At 39.8% G+C, this 25,205-nt stretch overlaps 2 protein-coding genes across 2 annotated transcripts; one reads left to right on the plus strand and one right to left on the minus strand.

Annotated features, from left to right (window-relative positions):
- Positions 1 to 360: 360 nt before the first annotated feature.
- LOC104421566 (cell number regulator 10) lies at positions 361 to 1,948 on the minus strand. The gene is made up of 4 exons (XM_010033559.3): positions 1,733 to 1,948; positions 1,476 to 1,547; positions 1,135 to 1,344; positions 361 to 759 (listed from the first exon to the last, which is right to left on the minus strand). Exons 1-4 carry the CDS (start codon positions 1,884 to 1,886, stop codon positions 683 to 685), a joined length of 513 nt encoding a protein of 170 aa, XP_010031861.1. The 5' UTR covers positions 1,887 to 1,948; the 3' UTR covers positions 361 to 682.
- Positions 1,949 to 15,785: 13,837 nt separating this feature from the next.
- Positions 15,786 to 17,718, plus strand: LOC120290366 (protein PLANT CADMIUM RESISTANCE 6-like). Its single transcript, XM_039306404.1, has 4 exons — positions 15,786 to 16,676; positions 16,969 to 17,040; positions 17,138 to 17,350; positions 17,530 to 17,718. Exons 1-4 carry the CDS (start codon positions 15,863 to 15,865, stop codon positions 17,616 to 17,618), a joined length of 1,188 nt encoding a protein of 395 aa, XP_039162338.1. The 5' UTR covers positions 15,786 to 15,862; the 3' UTR covers positions 17,619 to 17,718.
- Positions 17,719 to 25,205: the final 7,487 nt, after the last annotated feature.

Here is a 25,205-nt window from a genome sequence, read left to right on the forward strand (position 1 = left end):
AACAAAAGTTAGTAAACTACAAAACTAAATAAATATTGATAAGTAACTCATATGAGAGTTATTAATTCAAGAACTAGTTGCTAATTTAATCTGAAAAGGTTGGTAAGTCATTTAAAGAAAGATTGATAAATTCATAAGGAAGTTGGTAATTTAAGGCATTGGTAAGAAAGATAAGTAAAAATTAGTGAAAGATTAAAACAAGCTGACAATTTATGAACTCCCAAAAAGATTTAGTAATATTATAAAATTGTCAATATATTACTACCAAATTACCGAAAAATCAAATGACCGGTAACTTTTTCTTTATCAACAGCTTTTAACATTGACCAGCTCTTTCAGATTTCTACTGAGACGACAATAAAATAAAATAAAATAAAATAAAATGCATAAGATAAGCTTGATTTGTCCTCATACGCATGTCCCTCTCCAAACTAACACAACCAATTCCAATGTCCAATACAACAAATCAGCACAAGGGCGATACAACTAAAACTGCGAACAAGTGGGCCATGAAACAAATTATTACAGACATTCAATCATGTTTTTGGGCAAAAATAGGAAAAGCGAATAAATTAGGGGACTCTTTCGGCTCATGATCGACTATCATAAGCTCTCCCGAACCTCACATTTACGCCAAATGCACATGGACAGTTTGTGGATCGGATGGACCTCGAAAGCAAAGTTAACGACCCATGCCCTGAGTCATCGGAGGCATCGTCGCGGCACCTTGGTTCATCTTCTGGGCATTGGCCACCCAGCCTTTATCACATCATGAATCACCAAAAGGAAAAGCTTAAGTCAATACATTGATTATCAACATTAGCTAAGACAGAAAAGGTTGAACATAACTTCAGTTTGTTGCTGGAAGCTCAAAAGAGAAAGAAATTGACCATCTTCAACCAAAATAGATCTCGTGCGGCGTCGATTTTTACGTGCAAAGACCGCTTATAACGATTCGCTACTAAAATGACGGAAAATGAGATCAACTCATACTGAGTATGTTGTTCAGCATTGTGAGACGCGTAGCAATGGCAAATAATACATAATCTTCACCAAAATTAGCTTGGTCAAGCAAATATGGTTAAGTAAAAGAGCACACGGGCAATCGCGGTTCGATTTCAGAAGAACTTTTACCAATGGAAGGGTCAAATCCTCGGTTTTTGAGCTCCCTATATTCTTGGCAAAGGGCACAGTGCATGCAACACCAGTGCACGAGGCAATCGGCACATGGATCTTCTTGCAGCGAGTGTAGACCCCTCAACTTTGCTCGGTAACTGCACGTATACAGGCACACGACGCCCACTTGGGCGAGCAAGTAGTATATGATCCCGTTCGCGCCACAAGCTGCAATTATATTGTCATCACACACGTACGTTCTCATTAGGCTCGAGGAACGTTTTAGTCAACAATTTTGGCACGACTGATAGAGAAGAACTAATAGATATGGTGTGTTCAGAGCTTAAATTTGCACTTACAAGTGGCTCCTCTGTCTATGATTTCAGCGTTCTGGCCGAAGGTGATGCAGGGACAGCAACAAGTGATGAAGCCTTTGTAAACGAATATAGAAATTAATCAGTTCATGAGCTGAACTTTTTAAGATGTTAAATAAATGGATAGATTGCTTATGTTGCGTATTAGAACTAGAAAGTTTCATCAGAATGATGATGTACTTCTACTTGGTTCATCATAATTTTGAAATTAGACAACATATATGAAGGCGGAAAGCACTCACAATTGGAGGAATCTTCGAAGCAACCGCAGAGACCCGTCGTCCACTGCTCGGGGACCGCCCCCGCCGGAGGGTATGGAGCCATCGGCATCTGCATTTGCATCATTGGTGGCGGAGGCGATTTTTGGTCATTGCCACCCGCGTTATTTGGGTACATCTTCGGGTCTCAAATCTGTCTCCGCCTGGAAAAAAGAGAATAACGATCGAGAAGAGAGAGGAGAGGAGACAGAACCCTACATACACCATTATGGTTTTCTTCAGTCGTTATATATAAGCGAAGACCTGGTTTAGCTCGTCATCTTTCTCCTGATAAACCTAGAAATATATGTAAATTATTTACCACTAACTTGACGAAACGATCGACTACTTCTCATTTAAAGTACTCCAAGAACAGCTGGATATGGCTGCAATCTCATCAGCAGCTATGTGAGAGAGAGAGAGAGAGAGAGAGAGAGAGAGAGAGAGAGAGAGAGAGAGAGAGATTTGACTAGGCACATGAATGCTGTCACGTAACAAATAAAAGAAAGCACATCTTAAAGACATGTTCGCGCCAGTTCGCATTTCTTTACTCATTTTGTGGTCCTGTTTACAAACTTTCAACATTGAGACATCCCCGTGATTTCAACCCGCAGAGGTTTGTGGCGATTTCAAGATATAGCACAAGCTTCTTTAACAGTGCGTATACCCTATGCGTCCATCGGTCTCTTCATGATCCAGTTCCTGCAAAAGAACCGTTGAAGCTATACAGAACTTGAGTTCCATTCACCGCTCAAAATGTTGAACCTTGTTAATTTTTTAATGATCATAATAATGAATACATGTTATTGTACAAATTAAGGTTAATGCACCACTCTCTAGTTTTATATTACTGGATAAAAGAAAGATTCGTCTCCCGTCCTCGTGTTAATAGAGTCCTTCGAGAATTCGTGCGATGTGCTCGATGATAAGAAGTGTTAAGCTTTGGTACATATTGATATTGCGGTTTATGAAGAAGATAGCAGGCAAATTACCTTAGAGAATTCTATCCCTTTCATCATGCTGACCTATTGACCCCGATCCATCTTGAAAGAGTATAGCGATGAGCAATTTCAGGTTCCGTATAAGTTTTACTTGGAATCTAGAACCTACCTTACATATTGTAGAACTTGGAACCTACCATGTCATAGATTCAAGGATTGGTTATTGGGTTTACGAAGGTTCCACATTTATTATTCTTTGAACGATTATAATTCACTAACCATAACTTATGTTTAGACATACAAAAATATATAATATTAATAATGTAAAAATCTTAGTCATAAAATGGAAACTCAGATTAGTACTTTTAGATTATACACTTATCATCGAACGACATGGAATATCAAAGAATTGCACAAAGACATGGACCAACAACAATATCAAAACTTATTCTAGTACTAGGTTCTCGGTTCTAGTTCTTCCAAGAAACCTAAAACCTACTTGTCAAAATAAGTTTTTCATTTGCTGGAACTTGGAACCTACCCTATATACTTTAAAACCTCGAACTTACAAGTTTTTGGTGGTCCGGTTCTTAAGTTCCAGGTTTTACCATCAAACTATGCTCACCCCGTGCATGCGCACGCATATATATATAAGTAAGAGAGAGAGAGAGAGGCCAATGCTAACGTGAATGCCGTTCGTCTGGCCAACGCTAACATAGCAATCTTTTAATAATTTATTTTATTTTCTTCAAATTTTTATTTTTATTTATTTTCCTTTTTCTTTTCTTTTTCTTTTTCTTTTTTCCCACAATGGCTAGCGAGGCTCCAGTAAGGCTGCCTCATCTGTGGCAACGCCTTGAGATGGAAGGCGAAGCCACGTCCAAACCCGACATCACCTTGATCCTTTCGATTGCTCAATCAAATGTCGGACCCATTCTACTCACTTTGGCAATTGGGGCCCTTTAAAGGGAAGTTTGCAACCAATTGGTTGCCACCTTACAAGTCGTGAGCAAAGGTGACCATGGCTTTGCTAGCTGCTAGCGAGGCTAAGTTCGCCCTTGACCAGCAAGGCCATGGTGAGGTTCACCCTCGTTGACAGTTGGTAAGGGCTTCATGCTCCTCGCCTAGTGGTCGGCGAGGGAAAAAGAAAAAGAAAAATAAAAATAAAAGTAAATAAATAAATAAGTAATCAAAAAAATAAATAAATATTTATTAGAAAATTGCTGCAATAGTGTTGGCCAAACAACTAGTGTTCACATCAGCGCCGGCTAGCTAATATTAGCCAAATAGAATGAATTATTACAAATACAAAAAATTTCGTCACTAATTTGAGATGACAAGGATGCGTGCTTACCTGAAGAAGTGCACTAATACGAAGGGATCATTTACTTTTGGTTATGTTCAAAACTACAACCTACTTTCTATATATTTAAATGAACTAAGCTTACTCATCAATTTAAGATGACGGGGATGCATGCTACTTCTTTGAATTGAAACAAATTAGAATTCTTAATTCTCTACGTCCTTTAACGAAGCTCCTCTTTTTTTTTTTTTTTTTATCATAAATTATCCGCTTGCCCCGAAATGACCTGGCCAGTAGGGAAATCCCATGAATAGGATCAAACCTTATTCCATGGTATTTATATGAGATTCCTCTTTCTTATCCTTAAGCAAACCTCCGAGAGGGTTTAGTTGATCCAAGATTTATATTTCATTTTTCGTAGATCAAGGAATCGGTCAAATTAAGAAATTATGAACAGAAGCTCGTTACTTTTTCTTTCTTTATACTTTTTTTCTTTCTAGTCGATGCCTTTACATAATACGAAAGAATCTTTTACTTTTCGTTATGTTCAAACGACAATCTACTCTTTCTTTTTCTTGATTAAGATATTTCTTACTTAACAATTCATTGACAAGTAGCCAGGGTGGACACGCTTATGGAAGTTGTGGATCTTTACAACGCAAAAGAAAATCTTAGGTTGCATTTGTTTAATGGAAAATAAATTATCTAAAAAATATTTTCCAAAAAACAGTCATTTGTATTGTTCACAAAAATGAATGACCAAATATGTAAATTATTGTCCATAATGAAAATATTTGTTATTAACTAATTATTTCATGAAACAAATGGAGCTTCAAGGCTATACCCGCTTAGGAAGAAAGAGCTCCAAGAAATTTCAATTTAAAACTCGAGAAACGAAAGCAACTAAAAAATAGAAGTAAACGATAAGCAATATTCTGGTAAACTCAAAGGTGAAAAATGTCAGGAATGACATAATGCTTATTTTTGTGGTTGTTGAAATATCCCACATTCTTGTATATATGTCTTACACGCATTGGTATGTTGATGTTGAGAGGCCTAGTTCGAAGTTAGTGACCTCAGATTTCACGTAGGCTCCACTTGGAACGTGGAATTTACTCATCGGGACAAGTTTCTCATCTTTTGAAATTTGGAACCTACCTTACATACCAAAAAACCTGAAACCTACCCTGTCAAGAGTTCTAGGGTCATTTCCAGTGTTTATCTAAGTTTCATCTATATTATTATTTGAATGATTACACTTCACTAACTATAACTCATATTTAGACATATTAAAAATATGAATATTAATAAAGTTAAAATCTTAGTCATAAAATGAAAACTTAAACTAGTACTTTCAGATTATACATTTATTATCGAACAGTATGAAATATCAGAGGATTGCACGGAGACATGGATCAAGAAAAACGTTAAAATTTGTTCAAAGTTTAGGTTTTAGGTTCCAGATTATTCTAGCCAAGAACCTAAAACCTACCCGTCGAAATAGGTTCCTCATCATACCTTATAACTTCGAATCTACAGGTTCCTATCCTTTTGGTTCTTAGGTTCTGGGTAGAGGTATTTTGAACCTACCCGTCGAAACAAGTTCCTCATTAAATCTTAGAATTTAGAATCTACAAGTTCCTACCAGTCCAGTTTCTTAGGTTCCGAGTTCTACCATTGAACCATGCTCACCCCTAATTAGCGTGTGTGGAGAAAACTCTCAAGAACTCAAACCATGTTGCCCCTAATTAGTGTGTGTGGAGAAGGCTCTCACTTCTGCAGTCCAATACATTCTTCCGAGGAGATCTCCAAGAGGGAGCCTAAGTTTGAACTTGTTAATATATTTAATTTGACCCACTTCCACTTAAAAGCTTAAGTCAGTGGGTTATTGGCTAACTATAATATATTAGCTACTCTACACCATGTCAATTCTCCGATATGAGACTTTTTTAACATCACTCATTTACACATGCATCCTAACATTCTCCCATCACATATGATCTTATTGTTAGACCCGCTCTTCCTTAATTCAAATATCCTTCTACACCAACTTATGAGGCCTCGTTACTATACTACAATGCCCACTTGCCTGGAAACCAAATCATCGGCTCTAATACCATTTGTTGGGAGTGCACAATAAAAGCCTGATACTTTCTTCCAAGGAGATCGCCAAGAGGAGGCACCTCGTAGTTCCATTGCTAATCGGATAATAAAAAGGGTCTCTGAAGCGATCAATCACTTTAGAAAGTAAGTTTGCGCATTTGAAGATTTTTCCTTTCACGAAAGGGTGATACATTTTGATTGACCCATAACCGTTGACCCACAAAGATGAATTCCATCTATGATCTTGGGAGCATTGCTAGGCCTGACAAAATTGATTTTACCCCAAGGCAGCGTAAACAGATTCAAAGGTTAAATCTGTTTTGTCATATTTCTTCCTCATCTATTATATGTATTTGCCCTTCCACTCCCTTTTCCATCTCCATTATTTAGATGTTTTGACTACCGTGTTGCTTAAATTTGTTCACAGCTAAAAAGACAAGTCTTCCACAATGGATTAGACACCTATGTTCAACACACCCAAAATTGATCTTGACGAACTTGAAGATTTTAGTTTTCTATTATCTCTAACTAGACGGGTTCTTGCTACTACTTTTTTTTTTTAATCTTGCAATTGGATGCCCTATTCGATCTAGTTCAACTCATCTACAATGGTCGGGTGTTTGCTTCGGGTTCCTTAATTTGAAATCATTCCCTCCCTCCATCTAAGGAACTAAGACTAATGCAATACATTAGACTAAAACCCTTATATTAAAAAAAAGAAGAAGAGAAAAGACCACAAAAAACCTCAAATTTGCCCAAAGTGACAAATTTACCCCAAACTTTTTTTTTGTGACATGAAAAACCCAAAATTTTACAAACTATGACACATTTATCCTATTAAGGACATTTTCGTTTTATTCTTTTTTTTTTGTTTTTATTTTTTTTCTTCTTTTCTCTTCCCTCCATCGGCCATGGTGGAGCCAGCGAAGGAAAGCCGGCATCCGACGAGGGCTGCCCTCGCCGACGTAGGGCGAGGGTCGCTCTCGCTTGGACTAGCTAGGGCCGCCCTCGCTGGCGTCAGGCGAGGGCGGCCCTCGCCAGCGTTGGGCGAGGGGTGCCCTTGTTGAACTCGGGCGAGGGGTGTCCTTGTTGGCGTCGGGCGAGGGCGGCCCTCGGCTGGGTAGGGCGAGGGTCGCCCTGCCGACACCGAGTGAGGGGTGCCCTCACTCGATTTGGCGAGGGAGGCCCTTGCCCGACCTAGCCGAGAGCCACCCTTACTCGACGCCGGCGAGGGTGGCTTCCCTCCGTCGGCTCCATCATGGTCAGCGGAGGGAAGAAAGAAGAAGAAGAAAAAAAGAAAAAAAGTTTTTAAAAGTAATAAGACCAAAATGCCCTTTATGATTTAGGGTAAATGTGTCACACAAATGAAAGTTCAGGGTTTTTTGTGTCACAAAAAATGTTTGGGGGGTAAATGTGTCACAATTAGCAAATTTTGGGTTTTTTCATGTCACAAAAAAAAAAGTTTGGGATAAATTTATAACTCTTGGCAAATTTTGGGGTTTTTGGTGGTTTTTTCCCAAAAAAAAATACATTTATTTCGACACGACTGCATATTGGTGGGTACTTGTCTGAAGAACGCTTCCTCCAGAAGCAGTAGGCCGGTTTGTGTATGGAAAATAATCTTTCGACAAGGAGCTAGAGCCATCGACCCTATGACACTGATAGGCTTTATGTTCAAGTAGTAATGGCAGTCTCCCATCCTCTCTATTTGCTAATTCTTCATCTTTCGAGGCACAATGCTGTTGATGGTGCTCTAGAGCCACATAGAGCTCCGAACATTCTTGAAGCTACGACACTTGATTTCTGAATTTCCTCCATTTCGATGTCTCATTGATCTCTGAATTCCTCCATTTCAATGTCTCATTGATCTCTCATCATAGGTAAGATTTATCAAATGGCATTCGTTATGATGAGTAGCCATTACACCAAAGCTTTGATTCCCAAATTTGAAACTATTGTCCAACTTCCATGGTTATATCTTTTTTGGTACCAGGTGGAATTTTGTGATGTGTCTCTTGAAATCTTCTTTTGCTTTGGAGAGGCGGCGCCACCATGTGCTTCCTTGGTGTGGAGAGCATCAAAATTTACCCGAATGCTTCTACTTCCTTCTCATTACCTGCACGAATTCTCTAGTTGGTTGAACTAGAATAAGTTTCAAGATGGAAAATACTGAAAATGAAAGCTAGATAACATTATATTAAGGAAGACAAGAATGCTCCACTTGAAAACCTTAGCCCTTGTCAACGCGGGCCATAGCCTTACTCTATTTCGACACTAGATCTGGCAACTAGGATTGGTCACCCTTTCTTACATAAAAGTGATTAGAATTCGAATATGTCGAGTCTTATTGGGAAGGATCAAATTATAAGAACGAATCTACAAGGCTTTTCACAATTATATTTCATTGTGCCTGCTCCTTTACCTTTGGGAAAGAGCAGCGGCAACTTGTCGATTTATCCATCTTCCAATCCATAAATGAAACCTGGCGAAAAAGAAAGAGGTGAATGCTCTACTGGGGATCGAAACTTCGTGTTTGTTTCTCAGGCTCTATCCCCGAGAACATGTTCCTCAGGGCAATAGGAACACGTTGAAGTCAACTGACAAACAGTGCACCATCCTTCAATAAAGCAAAGTACCTTGCGTGAACTTTTCGCAATAAATACTGTACATGCATAAAACCCTGGGTCAACGTCAACTATACGGAGCAAGAGCTTTCCCATTCATTTAGTTATTGCATAACAAGTTTGAGTAGAGATTAACATTTTGATATGCGTATTCAGCTCCGGTCTTGATTTGTAAGACAACTGTTTATTCTTCTCTCTCAGCTCAGAGAGAGAGAGAGAGAGAGAGAGAGATGACTTTGACTTCGAGCTTCACGGTCGTGCAAATAATTTTAGTTGGTAGAGGAAGTCTCTTGACAACTAGCAAGTATACAACTAGCATGATATCTGTACTAAATTGAATCTGAATTGTCAAATTTCATATAAATTTCACGTGTGATCCACCAAATCACACAATTCAAATTCGGTTTAATACATCCAACACATTGATCGAATACTTTCTTCCCAACAACATCTATTTCATGCGGCTAAATTGTGTCCCTCCATTGATGCCTTTGGCTCTAAATTGTGGGGAGGGATATGTAGGCTAGCTTGAGCTCATCTAATGACCCTAGAATAGGTCATTTACTAGGGTTCTACCTCTTCCTCTTCTGTTGATGTAAATCCCTCAAGAAGAAGAAAATGACAATGTAGGGTGATGGACTAGTAAATTAGCAATGTATAGACATATGTTTACGAATGAATCAATGAACAAGCATTGTGGAATCTCCCTTTAGTTCCTACAAGGATATCTTCAATCAGCCATAGCCCTAATTCGAGCAAGTCAAGTTTAATTTCGCTCTCTTTGCTGTCCGAAATTCCGGAAGCAGGTAGGATCGAGATTCCATTGAGTTTTAGAACTAAACCGACGTCCCATTTTCAATAAAAAGGAATTCCACATTCTTGTATATATGTCTTACACGCATTGGTACGTTGATGTTGAGAGGCTTAGTTTGAAGTTAGCAACCTCAAGTTTCACGTAGGCTCCACTTGGAACGTGGAATTTACTTGTTGGGAGAGGTTTCTCATCTTTTGAAATTTGGAACCTATCTTACATACCAAAAAACCTGAAACCTACCCTATCATAAGTTCTAGGGTCAGTTCCAGTGTTTATCTAAGTTTCACCTATATTATTATTTAAATAGTTACACTTCACTAACTATAACTCATATTTAGATATATTAAACATATGAGTACTAATAAAGTTAAAATGTTAGTCATAAAACTCAAACTCAAACTAGTACTTTCAAATTATACATTTATTATCGAACAACATGAAATATCAGAGGATTGCACGAAGGCATGGACCGAGAAAAATGTTAAAATTTGTTCCAAGTTTTAGGTTCTAGGTTCCAGATTATTCTAGTCAAGAACTTGGAACTTATCCGTCGAAATAGGTTCCTCATCATACCTTATAACTTTGAATCTACAGGTTCCTATCAATTTGGTTCTTAGGTTCTGGGTAGAGGTATTTTGAACCTACCCGTTGAAACAAGTTCCTCATTAAATCTTAGAACTTAGAATCTACAGGTTCCTACCAGTCCGGTTTCTTAGGTTCCGGGTTCTACCATTGAACCGTGCTCACCCCTAATTAGCGTGTGTGGAGAAAACTCTCAAGAACTTGAACCATGCTTGCCCCTAATTAGTGTGTGTGGAGAAGGCTCTCACTTCTGCAGTCCAATACATTCTTTTGAGGAGATCTCCAAGAGGGAGCCTAAGTTTGAGCTTGTTAATATATTTAATTTGACCCACTTCCACTTAAAAGCTTAAGTCAGTGGGTTATTGGCTAACTATAATATATTAGCTACTCTACACCATGTCAATTCTCCGATGTGGGACTTTTTTAACATCACTTATTTACACATGCATCCTAACATTCTCCCATCACATATGATTTTAGTGTTTGACCCGCTCTTCCTTAATTCAAATATCCTTCTACACCAACTTATGAGGCCGCGTTACTATACTACAATGCCCACTTGCCTAGAAATCAAACCATCAGCTCTAATACCATTTGTTGGGAGTGCACAATAAAAGCCTAATACTTTCTTCCAAGGAGATCGCCAAGAGGAAGCACCTCGTAGGTCCATTGCTAATCGGATAATAAAAAGGGTCTCTTTTGAAATCGCTTCTACTAATCACTTTAGAAAGTAAGTTTGCGCATTTGAAGATTTTTCCTTTCACAAAATGGTGATACATTTTGATTGACCCATAACCGTTGACCCACAAAGATGAATTCCATCTATGATCTTGGGAGCATTGCTAGGCTTGACAAAATTAGTTTTACCCCAAGGCAGCGTAAACAGATTCAAAGGTTAAATTTGTTTTGTCATATTTCTTCCTCATCTATTATATGTATTTGCCATTCCACTCCTTTTTTTTTTATGACCCTGGAACCTCCGTACAGTCGGCAGCCGGCGAGGTAAACTAGGGGCGGTGCTAGCCTAGGACCCACCATTAGGGCGTCACACTTAAGAATCCCTAACGACAGTGCTGGGATTGAACTACCCCCCTCCCAAATGAGGTGAGAGCGCAAAGCCAGCGCTGCCACTGCGGGCGGTGGTTCCTTCCACTCCCTTTTCCATCTCCATTATTTAGATTGTTTTGACTACCGTGTTGCTTAAATTTGTTCATAGCTAAAAAGACAAGTCTTCCACAAATGGATTAGACACCTATGTTCAACACACCCAAAATTGATCTTGACGAACTTGAAGATTTTAGTTTTCTATTATCTCTAAGTAGACGGGTTCTTGCTACCACTTTTTTTTTTCTTTTAATCTTGCAATTGGATGCCCTATTTGATCTAGTTCAACTCATCTATAATGGTCGGGTGTTTGCTTCAGGTCCCTTAATTTGAAATCAATCCCTCCCTCCATCTAAGGAACTAAGACTAATGCAATACGTTAGACTAAAACCCTTATATTTAAAAAGAGAAAGAGAGAGAGAGAGAAAAGACCACGAAAACCCTAAATTTAGCCAAAAGTGACTAATTTACCCCAAACTTTTTTTTTTGTGACATGAAAAACCCCAAATTTCACAAACTGTGACACATTTACCCCATTAAAGGCATTTTCATCTTATTCTTTATGTTTTTTTTTCTTCTTCTCTCTTCTCACCACCGCCCTGGTGGAGTTGGTGGAGGGAAGCTGGCGTCCAACGAGGGGCTGCCCTCGCCAGCGTTGGGCGAGGGTCGCTCTCGCCTAGACTGGCTAGGCCGCCCTCTCTGGTGTCAGTAGCCCTCGGCTGGGTCGAGTAGCCCTCACCAATGTTGGGCGAGGGGTGTCCTTGTTGAACTCGGGCGAGGGGTGTCCTTGTTGGCATCGGGCGAGGGTGGCCCTCGGTTGGGTCGGGCGAGGGCGGCCCTCGCCGGCGCCGAGCGAGGGCACCCCTCACCCGAACCGGCGAGGGAGGCCCTTGCCCGACCCAACCGAGAGCCACCCTTGCTTGACGCCGACGAGGGTGGCCCTCGTTGGATGCCGGCTTCCCTCTGCCAGCTCCATCATGGCTAGCGGAGGGAAGAAAGAAGAAGAAGAAGAAAAAAAGTAAAAAGTTTTTAAAAGTAAAAAGATCAAAATGCCCTTTATGATTTAGGGTAAATGTGTCACACAAATGAAAGTTCAGAATTTTTTGTGTCACAAAAAATGTTTGGGATAAATGTGTCATGGTTAGCAAATTTCAAGGTTTTTCATGTCATAAAAAAAAGTTTGGAGTAAATTGATCACTTTGAGCAAAATTTGGGGTTTTTTGGTGGTTTTTTCCCAAAAAAAAAAATTACATTTATTTCGACAGGACTGCATATTGGTGGGTACTTGTCTGAAGAATGCTTCCTCCAGAAGTAGTAGGCTGGTTTGTGTATGGAAAAGAATCTTTCGACAAGGAGCTAGAGCCATCGACCCTATGACACTGATAGGCTTTATAGTTCAAGTAGTAATGGCAGTCTCCCATCCTCTCTATTTGCTAATTCTTCATCTTTCGAGGCACAATGCTGTTGATGGTGCTCTAGAGCCACATAGAGCTCCGAACATTCTTGAAGCTACAACACTTGATTTCTGAATTTCCTCCATTTCCATGTCTCATTGATCTCTGAATTCCTCCATTTCGATGTCTCATTGATCTCTCATCATCAAATGGCATTCGTTACGATGAGTAGCCATTACACCAAAGCTTTGATTCCCAAATTTGAAACTATTGTCCAACTTCCATGGTTATATCTTTTTTGGTACCAGGTGGAATTTTGTGATGTGTCTCTTGAAATCTTCTTTTGCTTTGGAGAGGCGGTGCCGCCATCTGCTTCCTCGGTGTGGATAGCATCAAAATTTACCCGAATGCTTCTACTTCCTTCTCGTTACCTGCATGAATTCTTTAGTTGGTTGAACTAGAATAAGTTTCAAGATGGAAAATACTGGAAATGAAAGCTAGATAACATTATATTAAAGAAGACAAGAAGGCTTTACTGGAAAATCTTAGCCCTTATCAACACGGGTTATAGCCCTACTCTATTTCGACACTAGATCTAGCAACTGGGGGTGGTCACCCCTTCTTGCGTAAAAGCGATTAAATTTCAAACATGTCAAGTCTTACTGGGAAGGATCGAATTATAAGAACGAATCTACAAGGCTTTTCACAGTTATAGTTCCTTGTGCCTGCTCCTTTACCTTTGGGAAAGAGCAGCGGCGACTTGTCGATTCATCCATCGTGCAATCCATGAATGAAACCTGGCGAAAAAGAAAAAGGTGAACGCTCTACTGGGGATCGAAGCTTCGTGTTTGTTTCTCAGGCTCTCTCCCCGAGAACATGTTCCTCAGGGCAATAGGAACACGTTGAAGTCAACTGACAAACAGTTCACCATCCTACAATCAAGCAAAGTACCCTGTGTGAAACATGCAAAAAACCCTAGGTCAACGTCAACTATACGGAGGAAGAACTCGCCATTTATTTAGTTACTGCATAACAAGTTTGAGTAGAGATTAACATTTTGATATGACTATTCAGCTCCAGTCTTGATTTTTAAGACAACTGTTTATTCGTCTCTTTCAGCTCAGAGAGAGAGAGAGAGAGCTGACTTTGACTTCGAGCTTCACGGTCGTGCAAATAATTTTAGTTAGTAGAGGAAGTCTCTTGACAACTAGCAACTAGCAAGTATACAACTAGTATACTATCTATACTAAATTGAATTTGAATTGTCAAATTTCATATAAATTTCACGTGTGATCCACCAAATTATACAGTTCAAATTCGGTTTAATACATGCAATGAACTAATCGAATACTTTCTTCCTTGTAACATCTATTTCGTGCGGCTAAATTGTGTCCCTCCATTGATGCCTTTGACTCTAAATGTGGTAAGGGATATGTAGGCTAGCTTGAGCTCATCGAATGACCCTATAATAGATCATTTACTAGGGTTCTACCTCTTCCTCTTTCTGGTGATGAAAATCCCTCAAGAAGAAGAAAAGGATAATGAAGGGTGATGGACTAGTAAATTAGCAATGTATAGACATATATTTACGAATGAATCAATGAACAAGCAATGTGGAATCTCCCTTTAGTTCCTACAAGGATATCTTTAATCAGCCATAGCCATAATTCGAGCAAGTCGAGTTTAATTTCGTTCTCTTTGCTGTCCGAAATTCCGGAAGCAGGTAGGATTGAGATCCCATCAAGTTTTAGAACTAAACCGACGTCCCATTTTCAGCAATACGGAATTCAAACTTGTTCCGATCCTTATTTGGAATAGGAACAACATATTCTCCTTCCCTCAATAATTGGCGTAATTAATGCTTACCATCTAATTAGAATCATGGGGGCGTGGACAGTCTGTTTTTAGACAGAAGGAATGCAACCCGCTTGACTTTAAGTGTTCAATGATCAAATGTTCTCTCTCCTCCTTTGATTTTCTAGGGTTCATGAGCTTCTATCTTTCTGATCAATTGACAAAGCATTAATATCATCAAGGGACGCTTGATCCGTCTTGTAACCCTAAAAATGCTTTTGCCATCATCGTGATTTACATCGCACACATAGATTTATATATAGAGGAACAATCTCCTTAGAAGAAACAAAGAAAATGGGTAACAAATCTCGGAAATATCGAGAAATTAATTCCACGAAGCGAGCATTCCCCAATAAATAAAAGATAGCAATCCCCAAAAGCTAATTTTTTTTTTTGTCTAATACGAAAAGCTAATTAAATGTCATCGGATTCCACATTATTTAGACTACGTGGAGGCATGATCCAAATTGATGTGCTCACATTGGATTCGAGATATCTATACATATAGATCCAATTTAACTTTTACCTCAAACGTTTTTTATACTAAAAAAAAATAAATTCAAAACTTTAGATTTAGTTTCAAATCTGTCCTGAACTTCTTCTTTTCTGTTTAAGACATAAATCACTAATTTTTATTTTAGTCCAAATCTGCCTCCATTAGCCATTTGTCCAAAAATTACCATTAGCAATCCTAATTTTCATATCCTAGAATGGTTTCATTTTAGAGATAAATTTTCATGTCACCTTATTGATGTGAAATACCGCGTCAAGTTGGGACTAGACCATAGGAGTAGATTTGGGAATAGATTGAAAGTTTGTGATTTTTATTTGATATAAAACAAAATTTAGGACAAATTTAGGATTAGATCTAAAATTTAAGGTTTTTTCAGAGATAAAAAAAAAAAGAAAAAAGATTCAAGTCAGAATCGGAATTGGACCTAAAGTTGTGGGTTTTTTCTAAGACAAAAAAAAAAGTTTTGGGGGACAGAATTGTGATTAGATCTATAGATATATATGGCACATGGGGGTGGGGGCCCAACTAGTATTCTCATGCACCGTCGTTTCGGTCAAAGTAAACGGATTGGAATGATCAGTACGATGGGATCAGTCCGTAATTGCGCGGAGGCTCTTGACTTCGCTGCCTTCCAAAGCAGCAGCATTATCATCCCCCTCAAAAGTCAGCGTCAACTCTCTCTCTCTCTCTCTCTCTCTCTCTCTCTCTCTCATCAAAGCTTTGCCTACTGCAACTACAACTTGTCATATCTTATATAGCAAGTGGGAATGAATCTCAATCTTAGCACGACCAGCTCTCACAATATAAGAGCTCCACCCTCATGCATTTGTATATTCTCCAGTACTCTCTCTCTCTCTCTCTCTCGCTCTCGAGTTTGCTACAATGGGAAACCCTGAAGCAGACTCTTCTAATTACCAGCAAGACCAAGCAGATTGCAATGTCCAAATTCAGTATAATGTCCAGGTTTCATACGATGATAACAGCAACAGCAACAGCAACAGCAACAACCCAGCTTACTACAATCCGAACCCACAACCCGACCAGCTGTATCTGCCCCTCCAATCCGGAGGCAACAACGACGGCCCGAATCTACAATACCAGCAGAACGACGCTGCAAATGACCCGCAGCAGCAGCAGCAGCAGCAGCAACAGTTCCAACCACCTCAGCAGCAACAGCAGTTTGGCCTAGCGCAGAATGCACCGCCACCGCCGCAATTCAACCAGGCCTATGCCACGGTACCGCCCCCTCAGCCTGTGGCGCAGTTCCCGCCTCAAAGCCCTCAATTGAACCCAGCCTATGAAAATCAAGGGGCTTATCCACCGCAGCAGCAGCCATCCTACCCTCCGATGGCGGCGGCACCTCAACAATACCCTCCTCAACAGCAACCACAATCGGCTGCTCAGCCAGTGCAGTTCCCACCGCCGAAGGCATACCCTCCAAACTTGCCACCACCGAAGCCGTATCCTCCTCCCCAAGCTTATCAACAACAGTCGGCTGCTCAGCCTGTGCAGTTCCCACCACCGGCAGGCGGGGGAGTGCAGTACGCCGCGGTGCCACCTTCGCCGATCAAGCCGGGAGTCCAGGGACACAACGGCACGGCTCAGGGCATTCCAATGCAGGCGAACATGATGGGCAACGTCAACACCGAAGGATGGACAACAGGGCTGTTTGATTGCATGGACGACCCCTTAAACGGTAAGATTATCACACGAATTTACCAAAGAAATGATGTAACCGTTTTTTCACAGTCTCATATCCAAATCGGGCTGTTTTTGTGGAAATGCATCGTTGTCGTACTTTTGTATGTGTGTCACGATGATAAGTAAGGCTAGTTAGTTTAATACTGACGTTCATGACATCTCTAATGTCTTCCCTTGCTCTTCAGGTTCGTCGTTTTGACAAATGAGTAATTTAGTTTTACGTGGCAATGACAACATATATTATCAGGATCAAGTATCTAATACGTATTATGTCTCTCATGTTTCAGCTGTTATAACGTGCCTCTTCCCATGCTTGACGTTCGGCCAGGTCGCAGAGCTCATAGACAACGGCACAACCAGTAAGTGGAAAAAGAACAGAAAGAAACAACTTATCATGTCTTGACCGAAATCACTTGCACAACTTATTGTTTTTTTGGCGTGTTGTGATGATCGTAGCTTGTGCGACGGCTGGAATGATGTACGCGCTGATCGGCTGCTTCATCGGGTTGCCATGCATCTACTCATGCACGTTCCGATCGAAGCTCAGGAGCAAGTTTGGGCTGGTGGAGTCGCCTGCTCCGGATTGGATCGTCCACTTCCTGTGCGAGCCCTGTGCTCTTTGCCAAGAGTACAGAGAACTTAATCGCCGAGGCTGGGATCCCGCCATTGGTAAATTGATTACTCCTTCTTAGAGTCAACTTACAATAGCTATACAAAGGATTCTTATTTAGCAAGGTTTACGAGGACAAACCAGTTGAACAAACATTCAAAGTTGAAAAGAGTTCAGACATATCTCATGTCCAGTTGAAGAATTGTATGATTCATTCTTTTGCTTCACTTTTGGACAGGATGGGTGGGCAACGTTCAGAGACAACAGCAGATGCAGCAGCAGCAGGTTGCCATGATGCCGCCCATGAGTCAAACAATGATGGCTTGATGAGTTGTGTTGAATGCGTTCATGTCCAAAATTCTTGTGTCATCTTTTTGAGTTCCTTTGATTTTAATGTTGTCCTACTGAAAAATGTTGCTAAGAATTGTTTTGGGATCATTTCTTATGCCATTGTAATGGAATGGTTGAACTAACAAGTTATAATTTATTTCTTTGCTTGTCACCATTGGCAAAAATTGCCATATTTTGAATGACGTTTAGTAAATTTCTCTATGGCAATTATAATTTTCCTTTTATCACGTTTTAACAATTTTGGCACGTGTTTATCAGTAAATTAAAATTTGTAGATCTCTAATTGGCCTAGGAAAGTCAATTGACGATGACCATAGTTAAGAAATTACAATTGGTTAGAATTTTATTCTACCTAAGGGAAGACCTTCAAAGCCTGGAGAGACGAATTAATGGGCCAAAATTTTTGTGGTTGCGACAAAGCGTGCTAAAGTGCCAAGGCTAACAGGCCTCCGAACAATGTATGAAATTACCCTTATCTGTCGTGACTTTCTCAAAAGTGAACTATTGAAAAGTTAACGGATTACTAAGCAAGTATGAACGGTACTCATTAAAGTGATTGTCAACTAGCGTGGGCTTTCTCAAGTTCATATCAATTACTACTTTCGAATTTTGATTAGATCAATGCAAATCAATCAAATTAAGAGTCGTCACTAATTTACTAATATACTACCGATTGATTAGAAACCCAAGCAAAATGCGGGAGAACATTTTACATCTGCGAATCAAAGATTTCATAAATACGTGAACTTAATTACGCTAGATAAATATAGCGCCATTGTGACATCTTGAAATTCGACCTCGTCTCAAATATATGAAATGGCCGTTTCATCAACACGCTTATGGTTAATTTACTCGGAACTGACCACCCTCGAGTTAACTAATCTATTAGGAGAGGCCGTTAAGGGATATAAACATGACATGCTAGAGAATTCGATCGGAAATCGACTGCTCGTCCATAATAATTAGCAAGGGTCAATACGACACCATTGTAATCGAATTGTGATTGGATATAGATCAATTCGATGGAATCACGTAATTGAATTGTAGGTGATTCCGCGTGATTGCGAAATTTGCGTCGAACGGAACTAACCCAATTTTCTATTGAAATTATATTCGGAACATGTAATTGAAACCTTGCGATTTTTACGACAATCGAGAGTCATCTATGAGTCGGAGATACACAAACATGGATCGAAAATTATCGACCATGGGCCAAATTAGGTAAAATCCTTAAAAGCTACCCGATAGGTTAGGTTGTACTAAAATCGCGTACGGTCGATTTTAATCACGAAATTGAATTAGGTTTTGGAAATCGGATGTTCGAGCGGGTCACGATTCATTTCTAGGACGTCGTCTCATCTTTCGGAGAATTTTCGTCGAGTCCAGAATTTTGCGGAAAAATCGGTTTTCAGCAAAAAGAGAAAAACAATGGAAATTCGGATGGGTTGCTTTAAGGATTTATTTGGCTGCCAAAAGGTTGATTTTGGGTAAAATGAGAGCTAAATAGCCATGGGAGGGATGCTTGACAATTTGGGAAGAAGACTTTTGAGGCTTTGGCACTTGAGTGGCTTGATATTTCCCTTGGACTCTCATTGGCCAACAATTTGACTTCCTTCATCCCTCCTCTCTCTCCAATTCCTTCTCTTTCCATGTGTGCATGAGTCTCCTTCTCATCTTTAAAATTCCTTCTCTCCAATCGAAAGGAAAATCTCTCCGGTCTCAAAAAGGTATTCCATGTGTGCATGAGTCTCCCTTCTCCTTTTTTTCAGTGGACTTCCTCCCTCTCTCTTCACGCACGTTATTTCTCTTTCCGACCAAAAAAAAAAAAAAAAATGAGTCTCCCTTCCTCTCTCTTCTCTTTTCATTTCTTCCCTCTCTCTTCTCTTTTCCACCGCCCATCTCCATTTCTTTCATCCCCTTTTCCCGCTGCCGCACTCACCCACCAGCCCTTCTCTATTTCCCTTCGTTCTTGCTGCCACCACCACACCACCACACCACCCCACCACCTCACACCTCACCAGCTTACCACCACCCTTACACCTCCACGCCAGCCAGCCATCACCCAACGCTCACATCACTAGCAACTTCAACAAACCCCCAGCTCCTCACGCCAGCGCCCTCAGCAGCCTGTCCAGCGCTCGGAACTCCCGCAAACCGTTTTTCCATCCAGCCGCACGCAGCACAACCACCCGCGGCCACTAGCTTCGAGTCTCAGCCCAGTCGCAGCCCCTGACCAGCTCAGCCACAGAAACAAACCAGCTTTGGCCGTGAGCTTCACCTGGCTGTTTCCTCCGCCATTGAGCCTCTTTTGGAGACATGGTAGTCTCAGGTTCTCATCGCCGTCGCGTTGCCGTTGCCGTGAGCCCGCCGCCGTTGAATTCCAGTGAGTTAACTCCCTAATCCTTGATTAGGTTGTTAATTGCGCTTATGGGGTTAGTTTAGCCTTAAGATGGATTAGTGTTAATCTAGTTTGGTTAGATTAGCCTTAAGATGTATTAATGTTAATCTAGTTGATTAGATTAGTACAAATGATGGTGGCTTAGCTTGGTTTAGTGGATTTCTCTCCGGATCAGTTTATTGGACCCTTGCTGCTTGCGATTTTTGTGGGTTAAAATGCGTCACGATTTTGAGATTTCTTTCTTCTTGAAAAATGTTATAAACATCTTCAGCTATGACATATATTTTACTCAATATTTTATGGATTTTAATGAATAATATTTTAGCTTCGTTACATGCAAAGCAGAATCTCAGATTGTGCTGGAACCTGTGACCTTTAGGTGTTGAAAGGATTTTTATCAACTCTTGAGATTCGATTTTCGAAAGAGTTTCTTCATAAAAGTTGTTCCTCACATCTTTTAATTTAACATAGTTTAAATTTTAGAGCAAACAGACATGTTTTAGACCTCAAACTAAACTGATTTTGGAAAACAGAATTTCTGGGCACGGATATAATTTTGGTAACGACTTGAGAGAATTACTGCTCTCATTCTAGGAAGATATGGGTTAAGGTGTCTTCACAAAAAATGTTTATTTAGGTGTCCTTTATAACATATTAAAATTTGAGAATTTTCTGAACTCGTTTGATTATGTTTCTAGAATTAATTCTGTAGACGCGTGAGTGGACCAATTTCTGTCGGTTAAGGCTGGTTGTGGTTTTGTGGTTGTTTTCAGTGTTTTGCTTGCTGAAAATTGTATGTTTTGTGATGTGGTTGACTTGTGGGGCATGCTGAGAACTTATGTGTGATACTATGTGGTTGATTGCTCTATGTTGGTTGTTTATTATTATTGCAAGAGATGGCTTTTGGGCCTTTAAATGGAAAGAAAATTTAGGTGTTGGGTTTGGACACCAAATCTCATTTCCTCAATAAAACAGCAAGGTTTTAAATTAGGCGCATGCAAAGTTTGACAGATTAATTTTAAGTACATGAGCACTTATGAATTTATTTCTAAAAGTTTTGAACAAAAAAAAGGAGTCACTAAAGATTGTTTCCAAAAAGGGGTGGTTGGAGAAGAAAATAGGTTTGGATGCCAAATTTTATGTGCTCAATAAAACGAGGGGGTTTTATACTAGATGTGTGCAAAGTTTGGCGGGTTAATTTCAAATACGTAACCTCATACGAATTTATTTCGGAAAGCTTTGAAAAGAAAAAGGGAATTGCAAGGTTTATTGTTTTAAAAGGACTTATGGTATTTTGGGCTAATTGACGAAAGATAAGAAATGGTTTGATTGATGGTGTGCTCGTGTGATCACCTAAATGCCTTGATGCGTATGAATATGCGGGACGATGCCTGATTAAGTTCGGATGCTCCACGTCAACGGATGCCGGTCGCAATGGAGGTCGGGCCGATGCTCCTGTGTGGAATGCCATCCTGATGCGTATGAATATGCAGGATGATGCCGTGCTCGATGGAGCGGAACGACGCCTAGTTATGCCGGATGACCGCCAACTTTTGAGTTGGCCGTGGCCATTGGGTCGTAATAACTAGAACACGCCTACGTGGTTGTGATAGTTGCGCCTGATTATGGGACAAAATTGTGTGGCACAATATGGGACGTGTCATAACGGTTTGGCCTTATAATCAGGACCCATGTGATTGAAATGATGTGTTCCGATTATTGAACTGCACTTGTTGCATTGATAATAGCATATGTGATGAGCTAACGTGTAGAGATGTGCTAAGGCGAGGTAAGTTTGTTTGTGACACCTATTTAAGCTGCCTCAGGGTGAATTTGTGTCCTAATCGGGGCTTAGGGTTTTGACTCGCTAAGATTTTATCTCATCCCGTCTTGGGCTAACCTTTTTCAGGACCGTGGCGTGGAGATTTGCTAAGTGCGGATGTGGTGGGCACAAGATGTGACACCTTTTGGCTAGCTCTATCGCTAGTGAAGTTTAGGTTGCCCTAATCCCTGAAGGTTTTCGAGAGGGTCGGTTGGAAGTTGCCACTGTAAGGACTTGTAAATCATTAAACTTCCTAGGAACAACAATGGATAAATAAGTTGTGGTTTTTATGGGAAAATCATGATTGTGTTTTAGTATCCCTATGTTTTTTTGTTGAATGGGTGTTGTTTTTAATTCACTTCCGCATGTGCTTAATTGAAAGATAAAAAGAATGGGTCGGCAACACGTCTTGGGATGTCGCATTTTTAATCAATCGCCGATGGATGTGTGCGTACCCGGGGTTCAGAGCGTGACAGCCATTTCAATACATTATCTCTTTTATTTCAAAAATGTTTTGCAAGCAGCTTTGATCAAGTTTGTTCCTAAACTATTACATGCAATGGGTGATCATACGGATACACAAGCAATAATGTAACCCTAGATAATCTAAATAATATATAAATTGCTTGAGTCGACAGAAAATTTTTGATGTGCTAAGCAAATCAAAAGCAAAGCTCCATTATGTCGAATACAATTAGTATTCTGCAAAATGTTAACTAAAGACCAAACAATGCATGGATGATCCAGACATGATTTCTAAATGCAATGTTAACTATTTCTGTTTGTGCTTTTCCTGTTTTAAAACATGAATTAAGTTAAATACTCTGACTAGATAAATTCTAGTCTAACGTGCATTGATGAATCGACACGAAATCTAAGTGACATGTATGCCCTGTTTTAATTTAAAGGCAATGCAGCCTATATGCAATTCTATGCAAAAATAAAAATGATTAAATGGGGTGACCAAATTTTAGGTGCCAACAGCCTTTTCACTTTGAAGAGGAGCTCTTAAAGGTTTCATTCAAAAATAAATTTCAAAAGTGAATATTATTATATAAGTGGAATCTTGACAAAGAGCACAGTGGATACAGCACCAGTGCACGAGGCAATCGTCGCAAACATCTTGCAACGAGTGCAAACCCCTCAATTATGTCCGGTAACCGCACGTATACGCACGCGACGCCCACTTGGACAAGCAAGCAGAATATGAGCCCGCCCATGAAACAAGCTGCAGATGTATTGTCGTCACACGCTTACGTACAAGTTAGGCTCGAGGAACATTTTAATCAACTATGCAGGCACGACTGATCATGATTATGTAGAGAAGAACTGATAAATATGGTCATGGCGTGTTTGAAACTTTAATTTGCACTTACAAGTGGCTCCTCTGTCTATGATTTCTGCGTTCTGGCCGAAGGTGATGCAGGGACAGCAACAAGGGATGATGCCTTCGTAAATGATCATAGAAATCAATCAGTTCATAGGGTGAACTTTTGGATGTTAAATAAATGGATGGATCGCGTATGTCGCATGTTAGAACTAGAGAGTTACATCAGGATGATGATATATCAGTACTTGGTTCATCATTATTTTGAAAGTGGGCAACGTAAACGAAGGCGGAGGGCACTCACAGTTGCGGGGATCATCGAAGCAATTGCAGAGACCCGTTGTCCACTGCCTTAAGGACTGCCCCCGCTAGAGGGTATGGAGCCGTCGGCATCGGCATTGGCATCATCGGTGGCGGAGGGGATTTTTGGTCATTGCCACTCACGTTATTCGGGCTCATCTTCGGGTCTCAAATCTGTCTGTGCCTGAAAACAGAGAAGACGATCGAGAAGAGATAGAAGAAGAGAGGCAGTCCTATGTTCGCCATCTTGACTTTTCCGGTCGTTTTATAAGCAAAGAGCTAGTTTAGCTCCTCGGAATTCCCCATGACGGATGAAGGAAATGCTAATAAATCAAGTCACATTGGTTTCTCCTCAATGGAAAATCTTCGAGGAATTGGTTTCTCCTCAAGGAAAGTCTTCCAGGAACAGCTAGATATGGTGGCTATCTCGTCAGCAGGTGCGTGTACGTATGTGTGTGAGAGAGAAGGAGAGAGCTGGGCTACAGTCTATGATTGGCCGTTTTAAAAATTCAATGATATTTCGCCTCAATATTACAAGATTTGAATAAATGCCCGGTGTTATTGTCGTTTTCGTATTGAGAAGTAGGCTTATTTAACCAAATTTCAGTGAATTTGGTGACCAGGTGGTAATTTAATGAGAGAAAAGTTGATGAGTCACATTAATTTAGATACCAACTTTTCTTATCTCTTACTAACGTTACTTTACCTTCTTAATTACTTCTTAAATTTACCCACTTTTATTTGAGTGATTATTGACTCTCTTTTTTATTATTAGATTATACAACTAGTTATAGGTTTGATTTAGTTACCAATCATTCATTTGATTTTTTTTTTTATCAACAAGCTTTCAAGTTGGGTTACTTAAACGAGACTAAAGTCAGTAATTCACTAAATAAAAGTTGATAATTATACACGATTGTTAGTAAATTTAAAGTATTGATAAGAAAATAACCAAAAGTTGATAAATAATAAAGAAGTTAGTTTTTGTCAGAGATAAAACAAGTTGGTAATCTAAGAAAAAAATGAACATTGGTGACTAAGTTAAATAAGAGTTGGTAACAAAAAATTAGGGAGTTAAATGATCGTAGAAAAATGTCGGTAAGGGAGGGAATAGAAAAATGGGTAACTGAAATAACATTGGGAAATCTAAAACTGGCCGTAATTTCTAATGGACTTGCGCATTTTCTGCCCCTATTTTAATGTAAACGTCCTTTATTGCCTTGAATTGGCCACATTATTCTGGTCTTATTTTAGCATGCTTTTGGAACTTAAATATTTTCAATTAAGATTCTACCTATAAAAAACAAAAACAAAAAAAGACTAATTTCATCTACGTGGCAAGCTCTTGATTTAAGATTTGTTTTACCTTTTTTTTCTTCTACTTGTTTGGCTTTTTGTTTTTGGTTTTTCTTTCATTCGGAGCAAAACCGGTGTCCCTCTTTTCCCAGAGAGAGAGAGAGAGAGAGAGAGAGAGAGAGAGAGAGAGGGAAGAGAGAGAGTTAGCAGATAGCCAATATTATTGTGTTAATGAGTTGTACAAAACGGATAAGTACTCTAGAAATTTTCTTTCTTGTAACAAAAGTGCAATTGAATTGTAGGACTTGTCAAATTGGTGCAATCAAGTTCTTATCTTAACTACATTCAACTTGACTTATGAAAAATGATGATGTAGCCTTTTTATTTATTTTTTCTCTCCTACATGGTTTTGATGTCACT

Source organism: Eucalyptus grandis, chromosome 2 (genome assembly GCF_016545825.1).
Source record: "Eucalyptus grandis isolate ANBG69807.140 chromosome 2, ASM1654582v1, whole genome shotgun sequence".
Taxonomy (NCBI): domain Eukaryota; kingdom Viridiplantae; phylum Streptophyta; class Magnoliopsida; order Myrtales; family Myrtaceae; genus Eucalyptus; species Eucalyptus grandis.